This window comes from Dromiciops gliroides, chromosome 5, assembly GCF_019393635.1.
Source record: "Dromiciops gliroides isolate mDroGli1 chromosome 5, mDroGli1.pri, whole genome shotgun sequence".
Lineage (NCBI taxonomy): Eukaryota > Metazoa > Chordata > Mammalia > Microbiotheria > Microbiotheriidae > Dromiciops > Dromiciops gliroides.
Window position 1 is genome coordinate 232,562,247 of NC_057865.1, and position 22,097 is coordinate 232,584,343.

At 37.0% G+C, this 22,097-nt stretch overlaps 1 protein-coding gene across 5 annotated transcripts in view; it reads left to right on the forward strand.

The window, feature by feature from the left end:
• Window positions 1-472: 472 nt before the first annotated feature.
• The window catches only part of USP15 (ubiquitin specific peptidase 15), a 179,849-nt gene continuing 158,224 nt past the window's right edge, over window positions 473-22,097 (forward strand). For 3 of the 5 annotated variants that reach the window (XM_043966591.1, XM_043966592.1, XM_043966597.1), the window contains exon 1: window positions 473-623. In XM_043966591.1, coding sequence (XP_043822526.1) covers window positions 535-623 — 89 coding nt within the window. In that variant the 5' untranslated portion in view covers window positions 473-534. Of the gene's footprint in view, window positions 624-665; window positions 733-917; window positions 1,037-22,097 lie in introns of those variants that run through there. The other 2 variants (XM_043966593.1, XM_043966594.1) reach the window with 2 other exon arrangements.

A 22,097-nucleotide genomic window follows, 5' to 3' on the forward strand; every position in this document is an offset into this window, starting at 1 on the left:
CCATAAGCCAGAATTGTCCTATTTAGCACATATCTGGACACACACCCACACCCTATTAAGCTAGAGTTGTCATGAAAATACGGTTTCGCGCACATCTGGCTCCTGGAAAGAGAAGGGCGGGAACGCTAAGAACCGGGAGGACCGGGCTGTACCCGGGCCACGAATAGAATGAAAGCGCAGGGGCTCCCAGCGGCGGACCGTAGATAGGGAGCATTTACTCGCTGGGAAGAACCAATGATGTTCAAGGTGGTGGTGCTGTCGCTGCTGTCCCCGGAGCTGGCCGTTAGGGGGCAGCAAAGGACGCCCACGCGCTCCTGGCCAAGTTCCCCTCGGCCTCCTCCTTCCCTCCACAGTCCGCTCCTCCCTCCCCTCCCCCTCCCCTCCCCCATTACGTCTCTCTAGGTTGCCGACCCGGCGGCGGGGCGGGGCCGCGGGACGCCGTGTTCCCACAATGCTCCGGGGCGGTGCCGCCGCCGCCGCCGCCGGTACCGCCGCTGCCGCTGTCGCCGCCTCCGCTACCACTAGTGGGAGAAGATGGCGGAGGGAGGAGCGGCGGATCTGGACACCCAGCAGTCCGACATCGCTACGCTGCTCAAAACCTCGCTCCGGAAAGGGGACACCTGGTGAGGGGGACGGGGCGGGGCGGGGACTGAGGCGCCCGCGGCTGCCTGGGGGACGCCGGAGGGGAACCGGGCGGGAAGCGCCGGGGCCGGTGTCTTTGCTGAGTGACAGGTGCGGGGCGGGCAGGTCCGGCCGGGACCGTGAAGGACTGGTGGGGGATGTCGGGGAGGTCAGAGGTTAGGCTGGAGGTGAGAGGTCGCAAGCGGGGCGGGCGTGGGGGCGACCGCCTGCGTCCCGCCCTCCCGAGCCGCTCCCAGCCTCGGGCCCTCATCCGGTGAGCCCCTGCGGAGGGAGGGGAAGGGGCGTGGGTGGACAGGTCCCATCCGGCCCAGATCCCGAGCTTCTCCTCCTTTCTTTCCGTCGTTTCCTCCCCCACTCTCCTCCCCTTGGACCGACCGCCAAGTTTGCTCGTCTGGTGAGCCTCGCATCCTTCCGGGCCGGGCGGGCTGCGGGCTTTGGGCCGCACAGGTGGCTCGGGTCGCGGCGTCACGGAACGGGAAGGAGACCCTAGTTTCTTGGTCCCTGTCAGGGGTGTAGTGCAGAGTCGGGAACCCTTTACACCGATCGGGGAGGCCCCACGTGGTCTTGGGCTTCCCAGGGAGCTTGTCATGCAGCAGCAGCGGCAAAGAGGGGTGGGGGGGGTGGGGTTCGCTTTGAAGTTCAGCCCGTCCCTCCCTGACTCTGGGGATAAGGGAGCCCTGCAAAAAGCAGATAAGTCCGTGGGAGTTCAACTAACTCGCTGGTGGTATTCCTAAAGCACCGAGTAAGAATAACTTAAGGACCTACCTAAGTAGGTAGGTGATCCCATCCCAAGGAGTGGAATTTTTCATACTCCTAAGCAGTCACTCAGTCAGTAAGCATTTATTAAGCGCCTGCTGTGTTCGAGGGGCTGTGCTAAGTGCTGGAAGAAATTAAATTACATTTATCTGGTATCCCAAATAAGCTAAAAGCAGAAATGGGGCTATATGTAAGAAGCGTTCAATAATCATCCTAATGATAGCTGACATTTATATAGGGCTTACTATGTGCCAGGCATTGTAAGCACTTTGCAAATTATTAATCTTACCTGAGTTTCACAACAACCCTGGGAGGTAGGTGCTGTTATACCCTGTTTTACAGATGAGGAACTCAGGCAGACAGGTTAATAAGTACACAGCTAGGAAGAGTCTGAGGTTGGATTTGAACTCGGGTGTTGCTGACTACTATCCACGGAGCCACCTAGATACCCTAATAAACATTTAAAAGCCAACTGTGTTACAGGCACCTCGCTAAGCACTATATGCAGGAAAAGACGACCTAAATCGTGGAGTTAGAAGACATAAACTATTTTTTCTGATTGATTTTTTTGTTTGTTTTTGTTTGTGTTTGTTTGGGGGGGCGGACAATGAGGGATAAGTGACTGAGGCTGGATTTGAACTCAGGTCCTCCTGAATCTAGGGCCGGTGCTTTATCTGCTGCGCCACCTAGCTGCCCCCTCTGATTGATTTTTTGGAAAATAAGTTTTAAGAAAATTAAGCATTAAAGTCAAAGCCTGGCTTTCCTTATGCTTGATTTGTATCCTATATATAGCCTCAGTGCTTAGCACATAGTAAGTGCTTAAAAAATGCTTGTTGCCCACCATCTTGAAGTTATCTGTTTTGTAGGGTTGAGTTATGGACATGTACAGTAAGTGATATTTATTTTCATCACTTGGTGTATAGGTTTTTAATTTCTTCTCAGAAGCTTCTGTTAAGTGCTTAGCAAAAGTGCTTGGACCCCATTGTAGGTGCCTAATACATGTTAATTGACTGACCAACTATGTACTTTAATGCAGCAAGTGTCTTCAACACTTAAATGAATTGTGGGATTACAACAAAGGAGAAAATTTTGAATGCCTCTTAGTAATCTGTATAGTTCTTATTCATGTGGGGCATTTACTGGTCATTGGAGAAATTGAACACATCTGGATTATTCAGGTTTAGTTTTGGCACATGTTTCTTTCAGGATGTGGTCAGTAATGTCCTACTGTGTGTAAAAGAAGATTTATTGCCTTATAATGAAAATTTAGACTTTGAAATTTAAACGAGTGTTTTAGGGTTTGAAAACTTACCTCAGCCTTTTTAGTAATGTCATTTAATGATAAAATCTAGTACAGGTCAAAGATCAGGCTAGCTAAGCTCAGAGAGGCTCACTGCCAGATTGACCTAGAGTGATGAATTTTTGCTAGAGTAACTCATGAAGCCAATTTCTGAACTCATGAAGGAATTGCAGGCCTTGGTTGAAGGGAATATGTACTCCAATGAAATTGCAAATGCTTTAAGTTCCATAGTAAGAGTAAGAAGTCTGTGACACCATAGTAGGAGTATACCTATTGTCATGCATGTGCTTTTTTCTATTTAAGGGTTATTAAGTTTTTGCTTTATAATAAAGTTAACGAGAACATTTTCTCCTTGTATATTTGCAATTTTAGAGAGGTTTAGCATTATAAATAAAACCTTAGAGATCATTTAGTCCAGCTCCCCTTATATTAACAGTGAGGAAATTGAGGCCAAGATGTGGTATTAGTGGTAAATTTGATCATGCAAAAAAATGAGTTGCACTATTTTTCAATTTTAATTAAAGAAAAGCCAATAGGGCTGAAAATATTCGTAGATACTATGGTAGATATTGGGAGACTTGACCAATTTACAAATGGGCTATATTCTGTCTGTAGTTTGGCTGAGGAAATCTGCCCAAGTACAGAGAAAAGTTCGATACCTTTTTTTTAATGGCAGTGTAATAGTATTAGTTTTTGTTTTTAAATTGAAATGTTACCTGGTTCGTTGCTTTTAAATTAAATAAAAGTAATGTTTTTTTTTTTCTAAACTTGTTCATATCTTGCCCCAGAAGCTAGCTGTCAACCCTGACTGAGTCATTTAACCTCTCTCAGCCTTAGTTTCCTCTGTTGTCAAATAAAGATAATAATAGCACCTTGCTCACAAGAGTTTTTTAGAGGATAAAATGAGATGATATAATATACAGCACTTTGCAGAACTTAAAGTGCTACTTAAATGGTAGCTGTTTTTATTACCCGCTAATTTAGGTTTCCAATACATGGGAAAATCTGGTCTACAAGTTTGTAGACCAAAAGGCCCATTTTGCAAACGGGCTGGTGTTTTTGAAAGAGCTGTAACTGAAACAACTAACCATCTTTGGAAAGGGTAAGTGAAACTTTTGGGATAACTAGTATGAAATATAGATTTATGGGTTTATTTCTAAAAATTTACTTTTGAAAAACATTTCATTTTTTTAAATGAACAAAAGCCTTATTTTCTTTCCCTCCACCTTCCCCCATTGAAAAGAAAAAAGAAAACCTTTGTCACAAATATCCACAGTCAAAGTAAAATATTCTCACAGTGGCCATATCCAAAAAAATATTAGCACCCTGAATCTCTCACTTTTCTAGCAGATAAGTAGCATGATGTTTCATCATGGTTCTTCTGGAATAGAGGTTGGACATTGCATCAATCAATAGTCTTAAGTCTTTTAAATTTGTTTGTCTTTATGATGTTATCATTATATAAATTATTTTTCTAGTTCTCATGTTACTACATCAGTTCATACTAGTCTTCTAAGGTTTCTCTGAAACCATTCCCTTCATTATTCCTTATATCACAATGGTTTTCCGTTCATTTCTTTTCAGCCATTCTCCAATAGATCTGGACACCCCTTTAATTTCCAAGTCCTTGTCACCACAAAAAGTGGTCTATTTTATCTTAAGTGAGACTATCTATCCCTTGCTTGTGCATGAATTCTCCTATATGTGAATCTGCAAGGTATTATCCTTCTCTAATTTGTTTATGTCACCATCTCTTGGTATTTTTGTGCAATACGCACATATACATAGTTATAGCTAAATATAGTTATAGCTATATTTACTTATAGATATAGCTACATAGCTAGAGAATAAGAGAAAAATCTGTATAGTTTCATATCTTGGGGTCTTGCCTGAGATCTCTGCTGGATTGCTTTATATTTTTCCCATCTTTTTTTTTTTTAAGAATACTGAGTTCTTATGTGAGTTGTTGGGATCTTTGGGTTTATCAAACGTGAGACTGTGTTTGCTTTTGTATGTTGTATACCTAATCTGCTCCACTGATCACTCTTTAAAAATTTACTTTGAATATTTACAAAGGTATAGTCACATATATGTGGAATAATAATATAAATTCCAGGCAGCTAGGTGGCACAGTAGATAGAGCACTGGGCCTGAAGTCAAAAAGACTCATCTTCCTGAGTTCAAATTTGGCCTCAAACACTTAATTAGCTGTTGACCCTGGGCAAGTCATTTGACTATGTTTGCATTAGTTTGCCATATCTGTAAAATGTGGGGAAAAAACCGTTTGCGTCTTCTGTAAAATGAGCTGGAGTAGGACATGGTAAAGGGATACTCCAGTGTATCCCTCCCAAGAAAACTTTAAATGGAGTCATGAAGAGTTGGATATGACTGAAAAACACTAAACAACAACAAACATAAATTCCACTGATGGGACATTTTTAAGTTCTTAATATGTACAGGACTCTGCTAGGTACTGGGAATCCAAAAATGAAAAATGCCATCCACAAGGAACTTATAGACAGATAATGAAGGGAGAAAGAGAAAGGGATACACATTTATACACCTAAGTATAATGCTATTTTGTAATTGTTAATTAAGGAAATAGTGTTATTTCAGTAGCTAGACTGTAAGTTATTTATGGGTAGACACTTTTGTATTACTTTTGTATACTGTGATATCTAGCAAAGGGTTAGGCATACAGTAAGTGCTAAGTAAATACTGGTTAGAGAAAATAGTGAATGTTCTTTTATAGAGATATTTGAAAACTAGTACTTGAATTGGGAAATTAACTTTACAAATTATGATAGCTAAGTTTGTGCAAGTATGATAAACCACTACAGTTGATGGTAAACTAAAGCTAAATATGACTTAGAAAGTAATGCTTCTGTTTTTAAAAGAGGGGGAAGGTGAAAGGATTGGGGGGAATGGGTAGCACTGAAAGTTTTTGTTTTATAACAAAGTTACTGAGAACATTTTTCCTTTGTATATTTGAAAGAGTAAGGGTGAAAGTAATTAACAAAATAGTAATAAAGTAGTCCTTTCTAGGATGAGGTATCCTATCCTCCCTGTGCTTTGCAGCTTTGGAAAGATGGGTAAATTAGGATTCGGAAAACAATAAAGTTAATTAAGGAATTGGAATATAGGCTCTATGAAGAAACACTATAGAAATTAGAATTATTTAGCTTTACTAAAGATGAAAGGAAACAATTTTTAGGTATGTGAAATTGACAGTATTCTTCATTTTTGCTGACAAAAGGAAAATGATTCAAATTATGTTTAATATGAAGAACTTATTGAAAGAGGATGGGCAAGGGTAAGTGTTCCTAAATTAGTTGCCAAGGGATGTTGTAGAATCCCTTTCTGCAGAACTTAACTTAAAATAGAAATATTCATTATTTTAGAATGACTTTTCTGTTTTATAAAACAAAGAAGTAAAACTTTAAAATTACTGCCTATTTTTTCTGTTACATTTTAGCATTTCTTCAGCATATACTAAATTCTTTTATTTATTGGTGGTATAGCAATATATATGTATATCTATCTATATGTATACGCATGTACCTAGACTTCCAAATAAAATAATTAAGAATAATTTTGGTGTTGTCTCTAATAACTATCATTTTAAAGTTAACTTTGGAGTTAACTGTATAAAGTTAACTTTATAATGTGTGTGTATGTGTAGTTAACTATCACATTCTTCAATCTAGAAAAATTCTATATGGGATCAGTTTTTTAAATATCTATTTTATTAAGAACCTTAATGTCAACAAATGTGAACATTTAAGTATGCAAAGATAAGAGGATCCTATGTGAAACTATGAACTTTTGTTTATATAGGATTTTTTAAAGTATATGTTAAATTTCACACAGTAATAGCAAAATAGTCCAATTCCTTCTGAATTTCCTTCTCTACTCTCTGCGTTTGGGGGCGGGGGTGAGGTAATGAGGGTTAAGTGACTTGTCCAGGGTCACACAGCTAGTAAGTGTCAAGTGTTTGAGGCTGGATTTGAACTCAGGTCCTCCTAAATCCAGGACTGGTTCTTTATCCACTGCGCCACCTAGCTGCCCCCCTCTCTGCATTTTAAAAATAAAATTTTATTCATATTTTATCTCTAAATCACCTATATTTGCCACTGTATTTTTTTCTCCACTTGCTCCCAGAGAGCTATCCCTTATAATAAAGTATAAAGAAAAGAAGAAAAGGGGGAAAAATTCAGCAAAACTAAAAAGTCTGAAGTATCCCATAGATGTGGTCCTATACTTTTACAAAGGTGTGAGGTTCATCAGTAGTCTGTTCTTTCTATGTATTATTGTTACTACCCACTTGTTCATATTCAAGGAGAAAAGGCTGTCTTCGCTCCAGTCCACCCTCCAGACTCTGCTGATCAAGTGAATTTCCTTAAGTACCAATCTATTTCCCTACTCAGTACACTCCAGCAGCTTCCTGTTGCCTCTAGGATAAAATAAATATGATCATGTTTAGATTTTAAAGTCCTTCATCTGGTCCCAGTCTGTTTTTCCTGCCTTGTTGTACATTGTTCCCTTTTTCTCATTTTGTAATGCCTCTATACTGGCCTCTCTGTTCCTTATACAGGGCTTTCCTGTCATTGCTTTTGCAATGATTGTCTCCCCATTCCTGGAATGCTCTCCCTCCTTATCACCACTTCATAGAATTCCCTCTTGCTTTAAGAAGCAGCTTAAGCACCACTTTCTAAGTCAGGTTTTCCTAACCTGGGCTCCCTTCTTGAAGTGCATTTTACAACATGTTTGATAACTTTATTGCAATATAATTGATTTCCTTTTAAATCTTACATATTTTATTTCATGTCTTTAAAAATATTCTGATTAGGAATCTCTAGGCTTCATCAGACTGACTGTCAGAGGCATACATGACTCCAAAAAGGTTAAGAAGCCCTGTCTTTTACTGAAGCCTTTTCTGATCCCCCCAACTTTTCAGGCCCTTCCTCCCAGACTGCCTTGCCTTCCACCACTTGGTACTTATTATCTTTGTGTTTATTCTGTATATAATTATATATGTCCTAGTCTTTCCTTTTAGAATGCAAGCTTCTTATGAGAAAGGATTGTTTCATTTTTTGTATTTATGTCCTCCGTGCCTGGCATATATATCTATATATCTATATCTATCTATCTATCTATCTATCTATCTATCTATCTATCTATCTAGTCAGTGTTTGATAGGTGCTTGTTCACTGATAGAAGCTTTTCAAATTCAAACAAACAAATACACTGGCCCTATCTGGAAGAATGTATCTCTCTCTATTTTTTTTTAATTAATTTTTGTTACATTCTAAGTTCTGAACCATCTCCCTCCCCAACCCACAGTAGAGAAGGCCACCATTTGAATTTGTCTCTCTCTGAAAAACCATACTATGCATACTTCTATTTATCAGTTCTTTCTCTGGTGGTGGATAGCATCTTCCTTCTTTGTCGTTCTTTGTAGTTGATTTGAGTATTTATGATACTCAGAATAACAAGTCATTCAGTTATTCAAACAATATTACTGTTTCTCTATGCAATGTTCTCTTGGTTCTGCTAATTTCATGCAAGTCTTTCCATGTTTTTTAAAATCAATCTGCTTATCATTTTTTGTTTTACAGAAGAGCAGTACTCCACAATTATGCACTGCAATTTATTCAGCCACTTCCCAGTTGATGGGCATCCCTTCAATTTCCAGTTCTTTGCCACCACAAAGAGAGCTACTGTAAATATTTTAGAACATGTAGGTTCTTTTCCTTTTTCCCTGATCGCCTTGAGAAACAGACCCAATAGTGGAATGGGTCAAAGGGTATATACAGTTTTATAAATACAGTTTTATAAAACTCTTTGGGCATAATTCCAAATTGTTCTCCCAAATGGTTAGATCAATTCACAGTTCCACCAACAGGGTATTAGTATCCAGATTTTTCCATATCCCTTCTCATGTTTGTCATTTTCCCCTGCTGTCATTTTAACCAATCTGATAGGTGTGAGATCATATCTCAAAGTTGTTTTAATTTGCATTTCTCTAATAGGTCAATGATTTTGAGCACTTTTTCATATGACTATATATAGCTTTGATTTCTTCATTTAAAAAAGCTGCCTGTCTTATCCTTTGACCGTTTATCAAGCACCCATATTCTTATAAATTTTACAAAGTTCTCTATATAGTTGAGATAAGAGAAATTAAAAATGTGTATCTCACTCTGCACTTCTTCCATCAGGCATTGATTTCAATTGTTTCAATTTAACTCTTTTCATTATAATCCTCTTTCCTGTGAATCCTGATAAGTACACAGTAATTTAAAATGTTGCCTCTTATTTTATGTATGTGTGTGTGTGTATAGATAGATAGGTGTTTTATGTTTTTAGTCATTACTGTTTCTGTGAAATATTCAAAATTAATATCCACAGGGTGTGTGCCAGGAAAATAGTCTAACATAGGGCATATATATTCTTTCCAAGTAGTAAGTGAAACTAAAAACACAACTAGAAAATAAGCCTTTTTAAAATCAAGACTCTATAAAGAGGAAAACAAAGTAATTTATGATGCTATTAAATTTGTAATTCTCTAGGACTTTTAGAAATGCAAATAACTTTTGAGCAAAGTTTTACAAAGTATTTTTAGTTATTAAAAAGTTCATGTAAAATCCAAGCTTAATGCCCTTAGTTCACCAAAATGACCCAGAGTCTTTTCATTTACAGATCTTATTTGGTAGTAATGTAGAATTTAAGTTGCAAGGTGCATTCAACCCCTGAGATTTAATTTTCTGAATTCTAGCATTATCCCCTTGAACTATTATAACATCATTACATAGAGAAGCAGCATTACTTTTAGTGGATGGTGAATGAGAAGGATTGGCCGGGGAGGGGGTTCTGTTTAAGTCTTGCCTCCTACCCCTGCTGTCTTCATGACTCTCTGCAAGTCATTTAACCTCCTGCTGCTTCCCGCAACTCTCCAAGGCTAGTAAGTTGTTCAGAAGGTATTGATCTACACTGATAGAATTTCTTCACTAGGAGTTTCTATAGTAATGAAATTAGAGTCCTTGGTTGCCCCCCTACCCCCACCCTCTCCAATATCCTCTCTTTAAGAAAAAAATGTTACATGTATCTCTTGCCTCAGGTTTTGTGAAAATTTCTAATTATAGAATTAAAAAGTTAATCTGATTATTCCTTTTTTTGAAAAAGAAAATTTAGATTTTAAGATCTATGCAGTGTGATAGAGTAGATTGAGCACTGAACTTGGAATTAGAAGAGACCTGAATTTGAAGTCCTGTCTTTCACACTTAACAGTTACGTGACCTTGGACAGGTCACCAAACTTCTCTAAGCCACAGTTTGACTCATTTGTAAAACAGGGATAGTAATAACTGCAGTTCTTAGCTTTCAATGTCCTCCCTGTTCAGTCAGTCAATAAACATTTATTAAACATCTATTCCCTGCCAGGCACGGTGCTAAGTCTGAGGATACAAAGAAAAAGGGCAAAAGACAGAGGCATAATGCATTTAAAATGATTTACACACCTTAAAGTACTGTGTGGTTATCAATTGTTCTTTAAATGGAAGATTGCTATTCAAATTAAAAATGTGGGTATCTAGATACTTTAAATAGCCCATCTTACAGCCAAATTGTACAACTTTGTCTCACTTGTTTTCTGTGACTTTGCCGGTTTTATATCCTAGAGTAAGAAAAAAATTTATTTGCTTTCTTTCCCTCTCTGGTAATCAAAACATTCAGTGGTGCTATGATGTGTATGCAAATTAGATGCTTGAATGTGGGGGGAAAATATCACTTTGATAAAAAAAAATTACATTCATTATACTATCATGACAAAGGAAATAGGAATATTTGCTAGTTAGATTTTAGTTTTAATTATTTATCATTAATTTTGATTTCTTTTTAGTGAACACTACTTATTTAAATAGTTATATAGCAATTAAATTTTGAGGAAGGGTAGTAAATGCTCATACTGTATTTTATAATCAATCTTAATGCTTTACCTATGTGCTAATGATTCATGTATTATAGTAAACCACAGAGATAATATTCTTCCTTTGGAATATAAATCTGCAAGAGTAGCCCCAATTTTTAAAAAAATCTAGTTTTATAACACAACAGTTCTTATTCCATGTTTACTCAATAATGTTTTTAGGAATAATAATTTTCATTGTGAATTTTTGGAATTTGGGAAAGTAGTGCATTGAGGGAGAATGGCTTTTGGTTCCTTGTCATCTTTGAAGTACATAAATTGCAGCTTCTCTGTCACTTACTTTCCTTTCATTCCCACCATACAACTCCATCACACTTTCTTCACTCTAAAAAAGTCATCTATTCTCATTTTTCCCCATTGTCAACTATACCCACAGTATTGCAACTCAGCTTATTATCTCATAAGAACTTAATGAAGTAGACTGGGCAGGTATTATCCTGAGATCCAGAGAATTTTATATTTCAAGGTTATATACCTAATATTCAATTCTATGCCAGTGTACCAAATTAGGCCTGGTAGAGATGCAAAAAGAAATAAAATATTGAGCCCTGTTGAGATGTAGAACCCAAAGCTAGATCCTGGATCTTCTACTGGTTCAATGTTTTTGCCATTACCCCATATTAACCCTTTATTCCCCCAATATCCCTACCACCAATAAATCCTAACTTTTTTCCCCTTCATAATATCATTTGAGTCTATTCTCTTTATTTTTCATTTTGTTATCTCTTGCATAATTCATTTTTGCATTCTTTTCCTTGCCTTCCCTTATATCCCTTGCTTAGTACTTACCAGTATGTTAAATTATCCATCCATTTTTACCCCTTACCTCTCTAGTCCATCCTACACATAGTTGCTGAAATAATTTGCCAATGATGAAGCTAGTTTAATTTTCTCTTCAAATATTCTGATCTATAGTAAGGTTATCCCATCCATTAGTAGTCATTCCTGAGGGAAACTCTAGCAAAAGTCTGTTGTGTAAATAACCTCAGTGCTGTATGTAGGTTTTTTCCCAAAGAAAAAAGTGCAGTCGTGGTAGGAGATGGGAAAAGCATTAAATTATTCCTTGGTTGCATTGGATCATAGAGTGTTATTGCTTCTAGGAGCAGGGCACTCATACTAAGAGGTTTTGGGGGGAAGAGATCATTTTCTGTCACAAGAAAGAGGACTGAGATATTACTGCTTGAACAGAAAGCTTCAGGCTTGAATTTTCCAACAAAAGAGTCCATTTTTTATACCTATGGAACTGTGAAGTTGGAAAGGGGCTTAGAAAGTCATATACCCCTTGAGTACTGGGGAGAGATACGAAGTCAGATAGACTCGATCCCTGCCGTCAAGGAACTTGCTGTCTGATTTGAAGATTTATCAGGTACACATAAATTAAAACATGGTAAGAAAAGGCATATTCTCTGAAAGTTTAGACTTGTCCTTGGTTCCAGAAAGAACCAGGGACCAGTGGGTGGAAATTATTGGGGGAGGTGGGGAGGGACATTAGGAAACTTCCTGATAATTAAAGTTGTCCCAAAATGGGATGGATTTGGAGATAGGGTAGAGAGTTCCCTGTTATTGGAGCTTTTTTTGGTGGTGGTTATCCCCCCCCCCCACGGGGCAATTGCCCAGGGTCACACAGCTAATAAGTGTCAAGTGTCTGAGGGCAGATTTGAACTCAGGTCCTCCTGAATCCAGGCCAGTGCTTTATCCACTTGGAGGTTTTCAATTTATCTAAAGCTAGATGACCACTTGTTGGATGCTTGAGGTAAGGATTGGACTAGACTAAGGGCTTTCTTAAACTACTCAGTGACCCCTTTTTGCCCGAGAAATTTTTACATGACTCTGGGTATATAGGTATATAAAATATGAATATATAACCTTTTACTGTTGCTAAATTTTTTGGGACCCCCTACATTCAAACTATATGGAGTCACAACCCACTTTGGACTGGAAGATGGCTGAAGTCCCTTCCAGTGTTCTAGAGTTCATTAGAATTATATGAGAGCAGATGGAAGGGAATCACTTAGACTAAGCGCCTTCATTTTACATGTGCATTCCTCCCAGTAGAATATAAGCTACTTGGGGATAAAGACTGTTTTTCATTTTGTCTTTGTATCTCCATTACATACCATTGGGCTTTCCATACAATAAGTGCCTAATAAATACTTGTTGTGTTGAAATGTTGAATTAGAAATGAGATTTAGAGAGGTGAGTTAATATGTACAGGCATCTATAGTGAGGTAATGAGAAAATCAGGATTAAAATCTAGCTCTCCTAACTTCAAGTGCCCAGTTTTTTATGTTACTCTGTTCTGCACTTAGGAAATGACTCCCTTATACTAAGGAAGAAAAGTCTATCGAAAGACTGGTTTACGTTAGAGAAGTAAAAACATCTAGCAGGTCTGTGGTGTCTCCAAGGCCAGTCTGCATTGGGGCCCAGTTTAAGTACAAGTTTTTGTTGTTTTGTTCATTCGTTTCAGTCCTGTCTGACTCTTCATGATCCTTTTTGGGTTTTCTTAACGAAGATACAGGAGTGGTTTGCCATTTCCTCCTGCTCATTTTACAGATGAAGAAACAGGCAAATAGGGTTAAGTGATTTGTCACACAGCCAGTAAATGTCTGAGTCCAGATTTGAACTCAGGTTTTCCTGACTCCCAGCACTCTATTCATCTAGTAACTCTAAATACAAGCTCCAAGAGGCCAAATTTAAGTAGTTGAGTGAGAAGAAACTAATCTAATTGAATTGGAATACCAATTCAAAATGGAAGGGATTATGAATGGTAATGGATAAGTGATAAGTTTTCATCTCCTAGAATTTTCAGCCATTACTGATGGGATGAATGAGGATGTAACTAAAGCCACATCTTAAGAGGAACATTAATAGTCTGAAACCGAGTCAGAAAAGGGTAACAATAGAGAATTTGAAGGAACCAAAGAATGTTTAACCTGGAAAAGAGAAGAATGATGGCCATCTTTTAATATCCATGAGCTTCTACACCTGGTTGATAACAACTTTCTCCCTTAGCTCTCACATAACACTTCGGTTATTTTAACTTATTAATGTACTTAACATAATATCTATTATAGCTCTCTGTGATGGTGTCTCCACCCCAGTTCTAGACTGAAAGCTCTTGAAAGATAGGAAATGCCTTTTCTAAATTTAATATCTTCCCAGCCCTTAGTACTCTACACACAGTAGGTACTTAATAAATGTTTTATTTTGTATTCTGGTTGTTCTATTTAATGTAGAATGGGGGGCAGTTAGATGGCGCAGTGGATAGAGCACAGGCCCTGGATTCAGGAGTACCTGAGTTCAAATCCGGCCTCAGACACTTAACACTTACTAGCTGTGTGACCCTGGGCAAGTCACTTAACCCCAATTGCCTCACCCAAAAAAAAAAATGTAGAATGGAAACAAATTAGTGGAAGTTACAGGAAGGCAACATTTATCTCAGTATAAGGAACTTTCTAATAGTTAAGGTTATCCAAACCAGGAATGGATTGCCTCCATTTGATAGTGAGTTCATTAAAAATGTTAAGAAAACCGGGCAGCTAGGTGGTGCAGTGAATAAAGCACCAGCCTTGGATTCAGGAGAACCTGAGTTCAAATATGACTTCGGACGCTTGACACCTACTAGCTGTGTGACCCGGGCAGGTCACTTGGCCCTCATTGCCCTGCCAGAAAAAAATTTTAACATTTTTTTTTAAATGATGAGAAAACCATCTACAAAAGGGGGCATGTGCTTCCTTTCTTCTCACTCTACTTAACTCTCTGTTAGTTATCTCAACTGATTTAACAGGTCTGCTAACAGGAAAGGGTTTTACCAGGGTGTGGCCACAGCAAAAGCTTCTGATTCTTGGAGCCACAGGTGAGAGTTAGATAAAAAGTGGACACCAAAACAGATGAGCATCCCTGAAAAGGATTCAGCAAGCTCTCAGACCAGAGGTGCTAGTGTTCCTTGAACACTCCATATACTCCCAAACCCTCAAAATACCCCATATACTCTCAAAACCATTGATGAGTTAGGGGGATGTTTACCCCAGGCATATGAAGACTGCCCCTGGTGGAATGGGTAGATAAAAACAATTTGTTCCAATGTCCGGGAAGGAGGCTGAAACAGGCTTTTTGAGGTTCTTAGAAATTAGTCAGACATCAAAGACACCAACCAAGATTATCCACTACACCCCAGCCTATTGTCAGTAGTCTTGACTTTTGTCTTGCCATTGAACTTTCAGTGACTTTAGAAGAGAGTGGGACTGATGACTGCATAACTCTGTCTTACTTAAATCCAGTTCACAGACAAGTCAAGACATCACCTGTGATGTCATTGGTCCTTTTCAAAATGAAGGACGAACAACACAACTCTAAATCTGGCTTCCTATCTCATTATTTAATGGAAACTACTCTCTCTCCAAAGGTAACTGACAGTCATTTAATTGACAAGTTTAATTGCTTGGCCTCAGTCCTCAAGCCCTTCCTGACCCCTCTGTACCCTTTGATACCATCACCCTCTTTTCCTTTACTCTTTTCTGGAAATCATCTTCCTACCTAAGTCTTTCTCCTCAGGCTTTACTGGATCTTATCCAGAACTAACCTCAGCTACTCTACAGTCTCTATCTCCAGCTGCCTTTTGGACTGTAAAACTAAATAGCTTGTAGAAACCTTAATGTGTCTAGAAATGAACATAAGCTTTCTGTGTTCCCCCTCCCCCAATCCTCCTCTCTTCCTATTTTTACAAACAATTTATATAATATTAGTATTAAGATTTAATTGAATGATTGGTAGAATTCGTTTGTAAATCCATCTGATCCTGGGTTTTTTTACTTTGTTAATTCTTCAAGGCTTGTCCAATTTATTTTTTTGATAAGAATTATTTAGATTTTCAATTTCTTTTTCTCTTCTGTGTATTTATATTTTTGTAAATCATCATCCACTTTATTTAAATGACTAGATTTGTTGTCATTTGGTTTTCTTTGTTTTTTCAGATTAGCTAATCATTTATATTCTGTTAGATTTTTGTTGTTTTTGAAAACTCTTGACATTGCCCTCTTTATATAAAGATAGGGGCTGGACCTGTGATTTCATTTATATAGGGAATGCCCACTTGAGGAAACTCCCTTTACCAGTGCAGTTTGGTACCTTTTCTGTACTTTATAAAAGTCTTAGAGTTGTTAAGAGGACCCATTATATGATTAAAGAAAAAAATAGGAAACTTTTAAAAATGAATTTTTTGTATACTCTTATTGGACTGAAGACATGACACTGGTTCTCCCATAGTTTGTTTGTTTGTTTTTTTAGTGAGGCAGTTGGGGCCAAGTGACTTGCCCAGGGTCACACAGCCAGCAAGTGTTAAGTGTCTGAGGCCAGATCTGAACTCAGGTACTCCTGAATCCAGGGCCGGTGCTTATCCACTGCTCCACCTAGCTGCCCCTCTCCCATAGTTTTGAAAGCACAAATAATTTTTTTTTTCCTTCCTGAAAAATCTTTTATCTGCATCACATTTCTTTGAAAGTTGTCACCCTCTGTAGATTTGAAGCAAGTAAACATCAAGTAAATTTTGCTTTTTAATGTGTTTAATTTTCAATCTGAAAAATAGAAATGTCAGTGTTTCTGCAACAAATATTTATAAATATGTTGTAATGGAAAGAACTTTGATCTTGGGAGTTAATTGGATCATAGTTCAATCCATACCCAGAAATTTGCTAATTGTATGGCTATGGACAAGTCATTAACATCCCTGAGCCTCAGTTTCTTTATTTATAAAAGTACTTTATAAACCTGAAAGTACTATGTTAATGTTTGTTATTATAATAATGGTTTTCAAAAAAGAAAAACCTTTACCACCTGCCAAAATAATGAGTGGTGTAGCATCATGTTTTACTAACCTCTGAGAGTCTTCTTTTTTGTTTGTTGTAACTTTAGGAGGTAGTATGACATTTGTAAAAATACAATTGCCATAGAAATCACACCACAAAAATATTAGAAGAAAACCAAATTAAGTACCCTTCACAACTCTAGATAATAAAAGAATAATTAGCCAAACAAAAAAAACATGGATATTCATGAAAAATAAAATCAATGACTTGGCCTACACAAAATGGAAAATCTTTTGCATGAACAAAATTAATGCAACTCTGGTAAAAGAAGAAAAGCTATCAATTGGGGGAGAAAAATCAAATATCTGTTAAGTGACTAGTATCCAAGATGGAGCCAGCACAGATATATTAATTAAACCAAGGACTGTTCTCCAAAAGTTATGAACAAAACATTATTTTGGGGGGAGAGGGGCAATGAGGGTTAAGTGACTTGCCCAGGGTCACACAGCTAGTAAGTGTTAAGTGTCTGAGGCCGGATTTGAACTCAGGTAATCCTGACTCCAGGGCCGGTGCTTTATCCACTGCGACACCTAGCTGCCCCTATGAACAGAACATTCTTAAAAGAATTACAGTGGGCAGCTAGATGGCACAGTGGATAAAGCACCGGCCCTGGAGTCAGGAGTACCTGAGTTCAAATCCGGCCTCAGACACTTAACACTTAGTAGCTGTGTGACCCTGGGCAAGTCACTAAACCCCAATTGCCTCACTAAAAAAAAAAAAAAAAGAATTACATACTATTAACAACCATGTAAAAGATTGCCCCAGACCACTAATAAGAGAAATGCAAATCATCTCTTCAGGTTTAATCTCACAACCAAAAAATGGATATAAGGATATAATTTTTGTTTGTGTTATTAATATAATTTGTTATGTTTATAGTTTTCTTAATGGTGAATCAAATTTGTATTCCTAGTACAGATCCAACCTAGTCATAGCACATAACATTGTTATTATGTTTTTGTAGCCTCTTCACTAATATTGTATTCAGTGTTTTTGTATCGGGGATATTGGCTCATAGTTCACTGTTTTGGTTCTCCCTTATTTATGTTTCAAGAGCATGATTATGTCAAAGAAGGAATTTGGTGGGACCCATTCTTTTTCATTCAATTTTTGCAATTAATTTATGTAATACTGGAATTGTTATTTGAATGTTTGATAGAATTTGATTATAAATCTCTTTGATACTGGGTCCCTGTCTACTTCCTTACTTTGAGAGTGCATTTATGTCTTGTTTAATTTATTTTTCTGAGATTGGGTTATTTCATTTTTTCCATTTCTTACTCTGTTTATCTGAAGCATTTTATATTTTTGGTAAATATTCATCCAATTCATTTAAATTATAAGGCTTGTTGGGATATAGTTGGGCAAAATAATTTCTAATAATTTCTTTCATTTCCTCTTCATTTGTTATGGATTCTTTCCCTTTTTTTGGTAACTGGCAGTTTGGTTTTTTACTCCTTTTTGTTGTTGTTTTGATCAGATAGATTAACTAATGTTTATCTATTTTATTAATGAAAATAAATAGCTCCTAGTTTTATTAATTCAGTGGGGTTTTGCTTTGTTTTAAATTTTTCTCTTTGATTTTTAGATTTTTTAAAACTTTATTAGTAGCTTTTCTAATTTTTAAAATTGCATATAAAATTGGTCGATCTGATTTCGTTTTTTCTTTTGTTGACAAAAATGTTGAGAAGTAAATGTTGCCTTAAGGACTTTTTGGTAGCATTCCAAAAGCTTTGCTCTATTATCTATCTCATTGTTGTCATTTTCCTTGATGAAATTATCTATTTTTATGATTATTCTTTAACCATCAGGTCTTCAGTTGACTCCTTTCTTAAAATGTTCTTTATTATAATTTCAGTTTTATTGTAAGTAAAAATATGTTCAGTAGGTCTGCTTTTCTGTATTTGTTGATTGTTTTTGTTGTTTGCGGTTTTTTAATTTTTTTTTGCGGGGCAATGGAGGTTAAGTGTCTTGCCCAGGGTCACACAGCTAGTATGTGTCAAGTATCTAAGGCCAGATTTGAACCCAGGTACTCCTGAATCCAGGGCTGGTGCTTTATCCACTGCGCCACCTAGCTGCCCCTGTTGATTGTTTTTGTGCTCTAGCACATGGCCAGTTCTCATCAAGGTACCATGCACAGCTTAGAAATGTGTATTCCCATTTATTAATTACCAGAGGGATAGCCTATTCTAATTTTTCTAAAATTCTCTTCAGGTCTGTAGCTAATTGATTATCCTTTTTAATTTAAAAAAAATTGTCTTTTCTTCAGGAGGCACTGCCATCTAAATTTCCCTGTCATTCATTTCATTGAATAGCATGACATCTAAATATTTGAAGGAAAGGTTAAATGAATGATGGAGTCATAGACAGCAAAACTATAATGATTGGGGACCTCAGTGTCCCCTTTCAGAACTAGACAAATATAATGAAATAGGCAATTATATATAATTAATATTATTTCATTATGGGGTCTTTGAGTATACTTTAGTTTCCTTGCTTATTTCTTTTAAATTTGTTTCCTTTTATTTTTGAGATTGCCATTGCTACTCTGTTTCTATTTAGTTGGCTTAAGGCGTAATAAATTCTCCATGTCCTAGGGTTTGTTTTTTTGTTTGTTTTTGGTGAGGCAATTGGGGTTAAGTGACTTGCCCAAGGTCACACAGCTAGTTAGTAAGTGTTAAGTGTCTGAGACCTAATTTGAACTCAGGTCCTCCTGACTCCAGGGCCAGTGCTCTATCCACTGTGCCACTTAGCTGCCTCTATATTTTTGTACATTTAAGTACCTTTCCTTTTTTTTTTGTTTGTTTTGTTTTGTTTTGTTGTTTTTTGTGGGTCAGTGAGGATTAAGTGACTTGCCCAGGGTCACACAGCTAGTAAGTGTCAAGTGTCTGAACCCGGATTTGAACTTCAGGGACTCCTGACTCCTGAATCCACATGTCCTAGTTTTTAATATGAATCTTTATGTCTCTAATGTGTTTTTTGGTAAGAGAATGTGATCAGCATTAATAAAATATCATTCAAGTGGTCTTGGAGTTTCTACTTGTCTGCCCCCTCCTCTCTTCCCTTCATCTAATCTTTATTGCCAGTTCATATTACTTTTTCTTTCCTTTTAATTCCCCTTTACAATCTACCATCAAAATTTGAAGTATATTTCACTTTTGTTTATTTTTTCTTGCACATTCCAATTATGAGAGATAGTAAGTCCTTTCCCCTTTTTCCTTATTTCAGGTTCTGTGTTTGTGTTTAAAAATTTATACTCACCCCTGATCTTTTTCATGGGGCATGCTTGAAAGTCCTCTTATCTATTAAAGTTCCTTTTTTTTTTCCTTTGTAGTTTTATACTCGGTGCTGAGGGTAAATTGTGTTTTCGTTGTTTATGCCTTTGCTTTTTTCCCTTTTGGAATATCATATTCCAATTTTCTTTTTCTCCTCTATTGTAGTCGCAGCTTAATCTTGTGTAATCCTGACTCTGGTTCCTTGGTATTTAAATGCTTTCTTTTTTGCCAGCCTGTAGTACTTTTTCTTTGGCTTAGAATCTGGATTTTTACACTGACATTGCTGGGTGTTTTCAGTTTGGGATTGTTTTTGGAGGTGACTGGTGTATACTTTTTTTCTTCAATTTACCTATATTTCTAACTAATCTGGGCAGCTTTATGAATGAATAAAGCAATACATGTAAAATGACTGGGGAAATGGTGAGGTAGGCATGGGACTGGACAAGTCAAAGTACTTTCTTGAAATATGGTGTCTGGGTTTTTTGTTTAGTTAGTTTTCAAGAAGTTAGTAAGGTATGGCCTGCAGTTCAGTTTGCCTCTCTACCAGTTTTTATATTGCTGAATTTACATTTAAAAATGTAAAAGAATGTTCTTTAAAAAAAAAAAAAGAGGCAGACTGGATCTTGTCCTTGATCCATTGGTTTATATGGTGTGTTCCACACAAAACAGTTGTTCTTTTTTATTTTGTCCTAGTTAGAAATAAGCAAATATAATTTAATGACTTATAGACTTGCAATTCAGTAATTTGCCCTGAAACTCAGTAAATTTGAAATCAATAATGGTATACATTTGCATGCTTTAACAGATTTCTTCTATAGTATTAATGCTATGTTTTTAAAATTTTTTATATCACATATTTTTATTTAAAGTTTTGAGAAGGCTATAATTTTTAAAAAATATTTATTTTTAGCATTCTTTAAAAAAATTTTTGAGTTGCATATTCTTTCACTCCTTCTAGTCCCTCATCCACCCGTTGAGAAGACTGGTAATTTGATACTAGTTATACATGTGAAGTCATACAAAACATTTCCATAATAAAGTTTGTAATTTCTTGGTTTGTCATTCTCTAAAAGATTGGTGGTGTTAAGGGTTAAAATTCTAGCTAAACTGTCTAAAATATCTAATGAGTGGTCGCCAATAAATTATAAGCTTTAGCAAGAGTTAAACTTTTAAGCATTTATTAAGGAGAATAAGAATTTGGTAAAGAGAGAGAAAAAGGCCTAGATTCCTATCTATTAAAGGGAGAGCACATTTCTAGCTCCGCTCTCCACCAGAGTCCAAAGGAAAAAGCGCGAGACTGAGCGCCAGTCTCTTCCTTCCTCCTCCCACTAGTCCGCGTCACTTCCTGACTCCTGAAGAAAAGACTCCTGGTCTTGCCCTCAAAGACCTTCGCTTCATGGGCAGAACTCTTCTACAGTTAGTATCCAGCAGGTGGCGTTATTCCAATCGTTACAGTCCCCCCTGTTGTTCCTCAAGAAACAAAATGTTTCCTTGACGGAACAGTAAAAAGAATATAATAACTATTGCTAGCTAATAATATGTGAACAACAATATAGAAAAGGAAGAGAGGAAAGTTTTGTCCAGAGGGGCGATTTTTTTTTTGTCCTCATGAACCGACGCTTTGACATTAGTCTTGCAAAGGGAGGGCCTCTGCAGAGAGTACATGTTACAGATGGTGTATATTATAACAGAAAGAGAAAAAAAACAACAAAAACAACAAATCAAAACTGTTCATTTAAAGTCTCTGAAAGTCTTTTCTTAGATGTCCTCTAGGTGTAGTCGTGGAATGGAAGTCTTTTCAGGGGTTGATGTGTGGATGCTGGTAATCAGCCAGAAAAATTTCCTACAAAATTGAGCTTAACACAACTTTAAAATAGCTTTGTCAATAATCAAATCAAACAATGAAAGTTCTCAAAAACATGTCTAAGGGAATTCAGAATCTTAGTTGTTACACATGAAACATATAATAAAACAAAAATTGAACCATTCTTTAAAATTATATTATTATTATAGTCCCCCTTTATGGAGAGTAATTGAAAAGACAATTGCTGCGATATTAATTTTTAAAAATAATTTTTATCTTTGTTTCATCACTTTTTGCATCATCTGCCTAATTATCCTCATGCCATTATGAGAAATTAGAAAATCTAATATAATTGGTAACAGGTGTCAAGGCCAAATTCAACACTGTTATTTATCATGGCACCTGAGATAATTATGGGGGTTACCATAAAAGAACAGAGAAATGATGGGATATGAGCATTCCCACACTTG